The 11,203-nt window shown below is 59.3% G+C and overlaps 2 protein-coding genes across 4 annotated transcripts in view; one reads left to right on the top strand and one right to left on the bottom strand.

Annotated features, from left to right (window-relative positions):
- Positions 1 to 4,515: 4,515 nt before the first annotated feature.
- Positions 4,516 to 9,859, bottom strand: PTGES2 (prostaglandin E synthase 2). Of its 2 annotated transcripts, none has more exons than XM_023533021.1 (7): positions 8,862 to 9,859; positions 7,810 to 7,875; positions 6,876 to 6,934; positions 6,352 to 6,501; positions 5,872 to 6,072; positions 5,648 to 5,765; positions 4,516 to 5,110 (listed from the first exon to the last, which is right to left on the bottom strand). In XM_023533021.1, exons 1-7 carry the CDS (start codon positions 9,129 to 9,131, stop codon positions 4,988 to 4,990), a joined length of 987 nt encoding a protein of 328 aa, XP_023388789.1. In that variant the 5' UTR covers positions 9,132 to 9,859; the 3' UTR covers positions 4,516 to 4,987. The 2 variants fall into 2 exon arrangements, with proteins under 2 accessions (XP_023388789.1, XP_011362525.1); XM_011364223.2 differs by having other exon boundaries at positions 7,678 to 7,875; positions 8,862 to 9,858.
- A 205-nt stretch (positions 9,860 to 10,064) lies between these two features.
- LCN2 (lipocalin 2) overlaps positions 10,065 to 11,203 on the top strand; it is a 15,266-nt gene continuing 14,127 nt past the window's right edge. For both annotated transcript variants that reach the window (XM_011364219.2, XM_023533013.1), the window contains exon 1: positions 10,065 to 10,282. Coding sequence is in view for 1 of the 2 variants with exons in the window: in XM_023533013.1 (XP_023388781.1) it covers positions 10,075 to 10,282 (208 nt within the window). In the remaining variant the exon portion in view is untranslated. The remainder of the gene's footprint in view (positions 10,283 to 11,203) is intronic.

Genomic DNA, 11,203 nt, shown 5'->3' with positions numbered 1-11,203 from the left:
AGCCTGGGCAAATCTCATGCCTCTGCGAGCCTCAGTTTCCTCGAGCAAGGTGGGCACAGTACCTTCCTTACGGCTCAGAGGGGAAAGACTCCCCAGGTTCCTACAAGGTGAACAGTGAGCTAAGATGCAAACCAGCTTTGCTGACTCTGAGGCCATGTTCTCGACCTCGGCTCCTGGCTGGGCTGCCCCAGTCCTGATCTCGCTGGCCTGAGCAGGCTGGAATACAGGGCAAAGGTGAGAGGAAGAGCCGCCCTGTGCTAAGCCCAGCTGCTCAGGCGTGGACCTTAGTCCCTGGCCTCCAGGGCCCACGAGAAAGCTGGAGCAGACCGGTGAGCCCAGGTCACAGTGGCTGGAGAGGCCAACCAGGGCTGGATGGGCAGGACCAGCAGATAGGGCAGGGAGGAACCAAGAATGAGGAAATAGGCCAGAGAGAACCAGACAGCTGCCCCAGTGCCCCCAGGGAGTAAGATAAACCTGGGCTTCTAGGCTTCCGATGACTTGGAGGTGGGCAGGGTAGTGGCCACAAAGGAATGACTTCTTTGGGCCGTCTGCTGTCAGCCATCAGCACAGCCCCTGTGGCCCAGGAAGAACCATCTGGAGGCTGAGAGAGAGTGCTGTTGCCACCGCGTCCACCGGGGTGGGGCACCTCACCTGCACCAAAGAGCCCAGGCCCCGCCCCTCATTTTACAGAGGACGCTGACACCGGGCAGAGACTTGCCCAAGGTCACCGGAGCAGTTTCTCTTTCCTGACCACACAGGCTTATACCACTTGTATTAGTCTCCTGTGGCTGCTGTTACAACCTGCCACGAACTTGGTGACTTAAAACAACACCGATGTATTCTCTTGTATTTCCAGAAGCCAGAAGTCCAAAATCAGCTTCACTGGGCGGAAATCAAGGTGCCCGCAAGGCCGGGTCCCTCTGGAGGCTCTCGAGAACCCATTCCTTTGCCTCTCCTGCCTTCCGGAGGCCGCCGGCATCCCCTGGCTTGTGACCTCTTTCTCGGGTGACTTCAGCCTCTTGCTTGTGTTGTGGCATCTCCTGTAGTCAAATCTCCCTCTTATAAAGACACTTGCGATCACATTTAGGGCCCACCTGAGTAATCCAGGAAACTCCATCTCGAAATCATGAATTTAATCGCATCTACAAATTCTCTTTACCACACAATCACAGGGGCCAGGGATTAGGACCTGGATATATTTGGGGGCCATTCATCCCCCAACACCATTCCCCTACTACAACTCCTCCTGTCCCTATTAGACCTTTCTGCCTGTCAAGATCTTTCCCATTTGACTGCTTAAATCAAGCAAGGAACAGTCATCCCACGGAACACTGCGCACCGTTAAATACTGCACAGTCATTAGTAATGGTGAGAGAGAACAGTAGTCTGATCTGGAATGTGTTCATGATCGAGGAGCTCCTGTGTGATCTGAAGTTTTATTTGAAATACAGGCAAATTGATCTAGAAAGAGGAGCAATGTGACACGTGATGAAAATCACATACTCTGGAGCCAAGAGATCTAGGTTCATATCCTGCCTCTGCCAATTACTAGCCGTGTGACACTGCTTAACCTTTCTGATGCCTCCGTCTCCTCGTTCGTAAAATATCTGTACGTACCTCATAGGGATGTTGTAAGAATTAAGCGAGGTAGTGTATGCAAAGAGCTTAAAACAGTGCTTGCCACAAAACTGTTAGATAAATAAATATATATTTATTACATATAAAATATAAATATAGATGTACTATATGTAGGCTACATAAAAAATAAACTGGAAAGCTACACTCCAAAAAGTCATTAAGTGGGTAAATCTATGGGTGGTAGAATGGTGAAAAATTGGTATCTTTTTGTTTATCTGCCAGTTCTATTTATGTACCATGGACATTATTTGCATAATCGAGGTGAAATGTAAAATTCTGACAATCTAACAAACGAGCAAAAGCAAACTGGAAGTCTCCCAATCCTTGGAGCCCAGCCATGGCTCACCCTCCCCAGGGAGCCCTCCTGACTCCCAGGGAGGAGGGGGTCTCGCCATTCTCAAGACCCCTCCTCCCTTCTTACTTCCTGGAGCTCTTGACCATGAGTTCTGGGAGCTCAGTTGGGAACAGAGCAGGGAGTGTGTCCCGAGAACAGACAGTAGACTTCCAAGGGCTTGCCCAAAGACGGGCAAGGATGGGGCTTGCCCAGGGTCATAGCAGGCAGTGGCAGTGTTCTCGCTGCAGGCCTTCTGCCACCGTCAAGGCCATAAGGGCATGCCGTGACCTAAGCATGACCGGGGTGGGGCAGGGGTTCCTGGCTTGAGGCCCTTTTCCCATCTTCAGACCCTTGCATGCTAAACCCATTTTACAGATGGGCAAATAGAGTCCCTGGGTAATGCAGACTGCCCAGGGAAGTTGCCATCCCCGAGTTGGCCACAAGGCGACAGCATCAGGCCTTGGTTCCATCTCAGGGCTTCGCATCCTCTACCGCCCTCTGGTGGTTCTGAGAAAACACGCCCCGGGGACCAGGCCAAGGAATGTGTGAGAAATCTGAAGCAGGGTTCTCTCACCTCTTCCGGGGGGAAATCCTCGGTGATCCGCGGTCGCCTGGGGTTGACTAGCCAGTCTCCAGCCCCAGTCACAGAGATCGTGTCTAGCTAGCACAGTCCTTGGACATTTCATTAAGGGGACCGACCATTCAGTAGAGAGTGAAGGAGACACAGGCATGCTCCTCCGTGCCTGCAGCAGCCCCAGGGAAAAAAAGCCCCGTTAGGATCCAGGCCCCTGGCCCCAGCATGGGTCAGCCACCAGCGGTATCCTCCTCTGTGAAATGTGGAAACAGGAGAAAACATCTCTGTGACAAATGAAAACAGAGAGAGGAGAGGTGGCTGGTGGCTGGGGTCCCCTCTGCACCTACGGCTTCCTTAGCCGGACTGGGCCTCAAGGGGAAGCCAGGGTGAGGATCATAACTGGGAGGCTGACAGAAGGAGCAGAAAGGGCAGGGGGCACAGGGTGGGGCTGTGGCAGTGAGAGCCTGGCCACAATGTTATGGACAGGTGGACACTTTGTCCCAAGCCGGGCCACATCAGATGTTTCCTTAGGGAAACTTGGCACTGATACAAAGGCAAGGTGAGCCTGTCTCCCTGAGCAGCTGGAGAGGCACCGAATAACCCTGGGCGAGGTCTGAGGATGGCAGGAAGAGCCTGGCTGTGAAGGGAAGGGGAAGTGGGGTGGGGACGGCAGGGACACGGGGCAGGCCCTCCCTTGGGGCCCCACGGTGCTCCTGGCCTACTTCCTGCCCTGCTGAGGGAGGCCCTAGGATCCAAGGCCACCCCAGGCCCCTGGAGCAAAGGCCCCTTGGGACTTAAGGCCCAACCAGTAAAGCAGGGATAACATTCTGGGCACAGCGGTGGCTCTGGGGACCCTCATACCTGTTGGCCTCTCAGTGGCAGGCTCCATGTTCCTCATGCCACAGGCCACGGCTTCCCTCCTTCCTCCCACAGCCCCGCATGCTCGACACTCCCAGGGGGACAGGAAGGGGGAGCCTCATGGTGCTCGACACAGGCCTGGCCAGTGGGCTGTGGTGCTTATGTGCCGTGGACACTCTGCAGCCATCAAGAACGAGCCATTGTGACATATGCTGACTGACAGGAACGAGAACAAGCAGGTGGTGAGCAGCCCTGCGGGAGAAACAGGCCTCTGGTTCCAGATGCTACGCTGTCTGCCCCCAGAGCGTTCACCACGCTGCCGCCTCATCTGAATGCTCGCTGCCGCGAGGGACAGGCATTGTTTTTGTTTTTAAAAGTTATAAAGAATAACAATTAAAAACTCTCCCAAGTGGGTCTGGAAGGGTTGCCCGGTCACCCCCAACAGGGAGGACCCAGTGGATGGAGTTGGGTGCACTGGCCAGCCGTGGTGGGCCACCGCGCCCCTCATCTGCCAAAAGCAGGGACTAGAGACTCCAGCCCGGGCACCCTGCTCAGAAGGGGGTTCCACCCACAGCCCCCTCACTCCCAGAGCTGGCTCCTCCGTATTGCGCCCGTCACAGTGTCCACCTCTGTGAAATCCCAGGCCTGGGACCGAAGCCTGAGGGTGGCCACCTGCTGCCAGGGGGGCCATGGAAGGTGCTGCGCTCTCAGAGCCTCAGTGTCCGGGAATGACTCCAGCCCTGCCGAGCCCGACATCCTTCCGCGCCCTTGAGACCCACAGCTTCTCATCAAACCCTCGCAACTTCCTGGTGAGGTAGGGGCTAGCGTTATGCCCACATGACAGGCAAGGAAACCGAGGCCGAGGGGCACCAGCACCCAGAGTCCCCGTCTGTCCCTCAGAGACCGCACCCTGGGCCATCTCTGGGCCTCCCTGCTGGTGTCCTACGGATTATGTGACAGGAGGCCTGCTAAGCCTTTCACCCCAGGCCTGAAAGCTCAGTAACAGTGGATGAACAGTAGTCACCAGGAGGGCTGGGCCCCATCCCAAGCCGCCCGGACTGGCGGCCACGTGCAGCTCCAGCCACAGACCTCACCGCAGCACCGTCATGAGGGGGAGCAGCCACCTTTATTTCAAACATGTCACAGAGTCCTGGGAGCATTTGGAAAGAGCAGCCGAGGATAGGGCTCTCCCTAAACCGGAGTGCCCCTGCTTCCCTGGTCCAGGAAAGGTGCCCAGCCCAATCCCCACCCACAGGGCACAGGCAGGGCAGCCACCCAGGGCCCTGGAGAACAGCTGGAGAGCAGGAGGCAGGGGAGGAGGAGGGCGGTGGCAGGTAGCCCCTCCGAGCCCCTCGGGGGCTGTGAAGGGAACTGGGCCTGGGCCTCGTCCCTCAGTGTCCCAGAACCCTGGCAGGTGTCCCGTGTGAGAAGCAGAGAATGCTGGGGGCATGGGACGGGCAGGAGGCAGAACGCTCCCGTCCTCACCCCTGCACAGCACTGCTGCGTGCTGGCTCGGCGGCCCGGGTCCCTGGCGGCCCACGTCTTCTGCTGGATCCCAGTTCCTCCCGGTGGGGAGGCTCGGCTCACTGGGGGGCCTCGGCGATGGCCTTCTCCACCCGCAGGTACCAGGGCTGGATGCGGGTGTGACGCATCAGGTCGTCGAAGGCCTCCAGGCCCTCCATCACGCGCAGCACGCCATACACCGCCTGCGGTGGGTATGGAGGGGGCGTCCAAACCCGCCCCAGCGGCCGCGTGCCCTCCCTTCCGTGAGAGCTCCCAGGCGGGCTAACGGGCTGCTTCCCCTCACGGGGCTTTAAAGGAGATGTGCAGGATGGCTGAGGCTTCGCCTGCCCCACGTCCACACTCTCCTTCTGGACGACCCCCTCCCCCGCTCACTCTCAGGTCCTGAGACCTCCCCCAGCGCCCAGCTGAGACCTGGGCCACCGATCAGCGTGTCCCACCCGGGCTGCGGGAATGCTTCCCAATGGAATTGGCAGGGGTAACACCACTTGAGCCCCTGAATCCAGCCGGGCCTGAAGCCAACGCCTCCATTAAACTTGTCAGTTATGGGAACCAAGGCAGTTTCTTGTAGCTGGTTTTCCTTAAGGCCCTGACAGCAGATGGAGCCAGGGGCCTCTGAGGTGGGGAGCCGGGAGATGTAGTCCACATCTTTCCCAGTCTGGGCCTCTCTGACCCCAAAGACAGGCCCCTCAGTCAGGCACCCCCGCCACCACCACACTCACCAGATCAGCCAGGTTCGGCCTCTGGCCCCCCATGAAGGGCCGGTCTTTGCCCACGGCCGCCACCCACTTGTTGGCAGCCTCATAGAGGTCCTTGCGCACATCATCCTGGAGGTGGTGCCTGGGCGGGGAAGGGGGCAGTCCATCAGGGGATCCCCAACCCGGCCCAGGCGGGGACAGCGGGCAGGCCACCATGAGCACACACATGCACACGCGTGAGCCGTCACCTGCTCTTGAGTCGCTTGCTGATGAGGTACATGGCGGCTGCACCCAGGTACTTGGCCACAGCGCCCTCCATGGCCCCGAACTTGCCCTCCCTGACAATGTAGTCAAAGGAGGCCAGGGCCTCGGCCGGCGTGCGGTACACGTTGGGGGAGATCAGGTGCACCAGCCAGTCGTCCGCCCACTGCCGCCACTTCATCTCTTCCCTGCAGGCAAGGGGACAGAGGGGCAGGCCAGCTGGGCTTCCCAGGCCAGCGCCTGGAAGTGGGGGAGCAGCCCCACTGTCTAGATGCCCAGCGTACGGACGGGAAGCTGAGGCTAAGCAGCAGGTCCTCACGCAGACTCAGCCCGGGCTGCGGCTTGGCCCCAGCCCCGTGCTCTCCCACACTGCTGTCCCCTCGGAGTGCCTCGCTCGGCCAGGTCCCCTCTGGGGAAGACGCCCCAGCCCTCGTTGCCACCCCCGGGCCGGCCCCAGCCGCACTCACGTCCTGGCCTCCTTCCCACCATACAGTCGCTGGGCCTCCTTCTCGTCCAGCATGAGCCAGTACTTGTTGCAGAACTCGGTGACCTCCTTGCCCTGGTCATTTATGGCCTTCATGGGTGGGTAGTAGGTGATGATGTCTTCCAGGGGATGCCTTCGAGAATCATCCAGAGTCTCACCCCCGCTCCCTCCTCCTCCGGGAGACTGCACCCTCACCTCCGTGGGGTGACTATTCACCCCTGCCCGACCTAGCCCTGGGGTGCAGCCACGACCAACCCGCAAAAGCTTTCCACCCTCTGGTGGGTGACACAGGAGGTCCTGGGGCAAGGATGTGGGGCCGGCGCCGGGAGCACTCCCCTGACAGAAGGGGATGTGCAGAGAGGAAGGGAGTCTCAGAGCAGGACCCCCGTGGCCCATTCTGGAAATGTGAGAAGCAGCCCCGCCCTGCCCCCATGCAGGAACTCAGGTGAGGTCTCCCTGGAGACAGAACAAAATGGGATGCCTGCCTGGCCTCCGGGGGCTCCTTACCCCGACACCAGGTAGGTCTTGAGGGCGCTGATAATGACAGAGGAGTCGTTCAGTTGTTGCTGGAGGAGAGGTAGGTTTGAGTCGTGTGTAGGGGGCTGATAGGCCCGGAAGGGCCACAGGGGCCACTAAACACCACCGATGCCCAGGCATCCCACAGAAACCAGTGGGGTGGAACCAGGGGACTGTTTACCCACCTGTGGGGGTTTACCCCGAAAACCGATGCCCACTGAGCTCTCCCCTTCCCGCCCCCCAAGATACAGTCCCCACTCCCAGGGTGGTCCAGAGTAAGGGAGACCCAAGTGTGGCCGATGGGGAGGAGGGCCTGGGGAGCATCCAGGGTCTGGGCCTGCCCATCCACCCACCTGACCTCCTCGGCACTGAGGGGCAGGGTGGACTCCAGAAGCTACATACTAGGAGCCAAGCACTGTGCCAGGCACCCCTACAACGTGGAGAGTATGTTGGTTGGTGAAGAAAGAAGCCCAGAGTGGCTAAGTGACTGGCCCCAAGTCACAGCCAGTGAGGGGCAGAGCCACACCTTGAACCTCGGCCACCCTGATTTCAGAACCTGCATCGTAAAGCTCTGTGGTGCTCTGCCTTCCTTAGACCAGGCTGGTGTTTGGTGTTGGTGGGGAAGGATGACATCCTGCTTTTATTGAGCATCTACTGTATACCAGCTACTTTGCCCTCATAATCCTCAGCTGAGGCTGAGATCTCAAGTTCCTTCCAGGGCCGCAGAGCAGGGCCCAACTCGGGGGTACTCTAGGACAACTCAGGGCATGGTGGGGGGGCTCTCGAAGCTCACCAAGCTGTCTCCTTCCTGGGCCAGTAGGATAGGCACCTTCCTGTAGGAGGAGAACTTGATCTCGGCCCTACGCACGGGGTTCACCTCCACCACCTCGTAGGGCAGCGCGTGAAAGTCCAGGAAGGCACGAACCTTGCTGCAGAAGGGACACGTTTTGTACTGGTAGAGGGTCAGCTGCAGGCGGCCGGACAGGGAGAGCTGGCGGGGAGCAATGGCAGAAGGGCTTCTGAGGCCTGGTACTCAGACCCAAGGGAACACCAGACATCCCCAGGTGTGCCCTCCCAGATGCACAGCAATTGCTTCAACTCAGAGTGCCCATGCCACTCCCCCAATCCCAGGGACTTCTGGGTGAGGGGGCAGAGCCGGGGTACAACCCAGCCAGTGGCCCAGCATTGGCCAGAGTGGGGTCTACCTCAAATCTCACACATCTGGACTGCAAGCCTGAATGCTGCAGGATCCGCAGGAAAGCCCCAAGTGAGCCTGCTATACATTCATGTTTGAAAGTCACAGCTGCTGTCCACGGCCCTCAGGGTTCACATGGGAACCTGAGTCTGGACCAGTGGAGGTGGGCAGGGAGGAGCGAAGAACTCCACTTTCTTGTCAACCACCCGTCACTCCGAGTTCAGAAGAAAGCGCCGGTGGGTGGGTGGTGGAGGTGGAAGCAAAGAACAGCGTGCTGGTGCTGTTTATAAAGCATTGCGAGGGCAGTTGGGCCACCTGCTGGCTCCAGGGACACTTCCGTGACCTCCCTGTCTCGGGGCCTGGAGTCTAAGGGTCATTGGTTCCATAAAAATACTACTAATAATACTAATACATACACAATCATGGGATTTGGGGATGATGAGAGGGGGCCGACAGAATGTCATAGTGGCCTGGGGAACATCCAGGGTCTTTCATAGTGGCTTTTCCTTTTCTGTGATCTCCAAATCTTCCCATTAAAAAGTCTTAAGACAAGTTAGAAAAACGACTCTAAGACAAAGACAACTATTCCAGTTAGCAGGCATCAGCAGGGGTCCCGTTTCACAGATGAGGACGCTGAGGGCTCGGAGACAAAACCAAGTCACTTGCCCAAGGTCACAAGCGATTGCAGGAGGCGATTCCTGACCCCGCGGCTTCCCAGAAGTCCCAAAGTTCGGCGCTGACCCCAGTTCCCCAAACCCTGGCTCGGTCCAGCCCAGGCTTACCTGCGTGGCTGGAAGCTCGGCGCGGAGATCCTGGGCACGCAGGTGCCACCGCGCGGTGTAGTACACCCCCAAGGCGCCCCCCAGGGCCAGCGCCGCCGCCCCCAGGAGCTGCGGGCTCCGCTTGTGAGTGCTGACGGCTGGGCTCGGGCCTCCCGTCGACCCCGCGAAGCCGGCCGGGTTCTGAGCCGGCAGTCCAGGCGCGGGTCGACCACCCAGCCTCCAGGACAGAGCGCGCCCGCTGGGCCACAGCGCCCGTGCAGCTACAGCCATGTTCGCTCTGCCGGCGCCGCGGGCGGGCGTGCAAAACGAAGATCGCCGGGCTTAGGCAACCCTTAAAAAGCCGGGTCTCCGGCACCCCGCGGGTTGCCAGGGGTGACAGTGACACTGCGCGGAGAGGAATAGCCTTCGCGGGTTTGGGCGTGCACGCTTGGCGCCCAGCTTTCATTCACTCGGCAGAGTCGCAGAAACACACTCGGGGATGTCTGGGAGTCGCTAAATGACCCTGTTTTTGAACTTGTAGATGTAACGGGTCTCGGCGGTGACCCTAGACGAATGCAAGGAATACTCGGGCACTAGCCCCGGCTCGGCCACGTAGCTCCCTGTGTGGTCTTTCAGCCCCAATGTCATCCGTAATATCTCGTTAGTCATTTCTACTTTGTGCTCCCAGTCGAAAGAGACTGAACCCTTCGGAGTGTCAGGGAAAGGGTCATGGGTTCGGGTCCTTGAGGGCCGCGGAAACGGCCCGACCCGACCCACAGTAGGAAGGCGCCAGCAGCTCGGGCTCTTTCTGCCCTCCCGCACCGCTGCACCGTTTCTGCTATGGCCTGAACCATAAAACCTTCTTTACAGTTTGGGGACCTTAGAAACCACGTGTTTCGGATTTCGACCACGCGGAAGCTCCGGCTCGCCCACCCGCACGTCCCCAACGGCGGGATGGAGCAAAATGGGGGTCCCAGGCTGCCCCCGCCCCGCTGCCGGGCTCGCTAGTCGGAGATAAGGCCCGGAGCCACCACCACCACCTAGGCTTCTCGGCGGGCAGCCCCGGGACGACCCCGCCCAGCGGCAGCGAGAGGGGGCGGTGCTCGGGGAGGGGGCGGAGACCCGAAGGCGGGACAGGTTGTGGGCGGGGCTCTGGTGGTCCGACCTTCCCGAGAGTTGACCTGGCTCGGGGCGTGGGGGCGGAGCCTGACGGCGGCCGGGGCGGAGTTCTGGCATGGGGGTGGGGCTCTGGCCTGGCGGCCGGGGCCTTAGGTGCCGCCCAGCGCTGTTCTGCCCCGCGTCTGTACGGGAGGTGGTCACTGCATTCCATCTTCGCGCTGCCCTTGCGGCGCCCGAGCCTGTAACGTCTGACCCGGACGGGGACGCGGGCATGCCAGTGGAGGCGGGCGCGAGAGGCGAGAACGATGGCTTCAGAGAAGCAGGTGACTCAGGGGGTTGCGGAAGCGACTTTCGCTTTCTCAGGGGAATCTTCCTGGGAAGGGGAATCGGAGCCGGGATAGGGGCTTGAAAGGGACCGCACAGCCCTGTCCACTCCGCGCCGCTGGATGGGTTGCAGCTACAGGCGCCGTCTTGGGGTTCAGGGAGATGCCCTGCGAGTGGGTCCCTGGAAACCGCAGCATTCGAGAACTGTGAGCAGGCGTCCCCGTTTTACAAATGGAGACACTGAGGCAATTCAGGGACACTCGCCCTTTTGAAATTTGCTCAAAGCACTTCGTTCAGCCCCTTTATAGACGGTGGCGCTTATGAGGGGGCGGGGCCGGTGGATCTTGGCTCAGCAGAAGGCGCCGTCAGGGTGGGCTCGCTCGCCCTGCTGAGTCAGCATCCCCAGTCACCTTTTCCGGTGTGGCCTGGAGCCCTGGCGAACGTGACTTGCTTACAGAGCAGCCAATTTCGTGCACAGCGGGCGTGGAGGTAGGGGTGGAGTGGAGGAGTATGAAGAGAGAACCATCAGCTCCCTTTTCACCTTCTCCAGCCCGTTTCCCCATCTGTAAAATAGGAATAATGATTAGTGTCTCCTGCACCGAGATGTGTCAGGATTAAATAGGAAAATGAATGGGCAAAGGCTGGCGGCTAGGGAGTCTAGTGAGCCTTAGAGACCCCTATTTTTTGACCACCTGGCAGCTGCTCTAGCTTTGCCAAATATAAGAAGGCAATCCAGTGACCAAAATGCTTGACAAAGTACTCCCTTTGTCCTCCTGGCCAAGGTTGGGCAGGACATTAGGGCGGGCTCATGCCTCTTGGCTTGCCTGTTAAGGGTGGAAAATTTTCAAGTGAGCGAACTAGCTAAGTCAGCTACAGGGAAGAAATATCTTTAGATACCAGAAGTTGTCCTACTTGCTTGT

The sequence above is a fragment of the Pteropus vampyrus genome, unplaced genomic scaffold (genome assembly GCF_000151845.1).
Source record: "Pteropus vampyrus isolate Shadow unplaced genomic scaffold, Pvam_2.0 Scaffold95, whole genome shotgun sequence".
NCBI lineage: Eukaryota > Metazoa > Chordata > Mammalia > Chiroptera > Pteropodidae > Pteropus > Pteropus vampyrus.
This window is presented reverse-complemented; position numbering and strand designations above follow the sequence as displayed.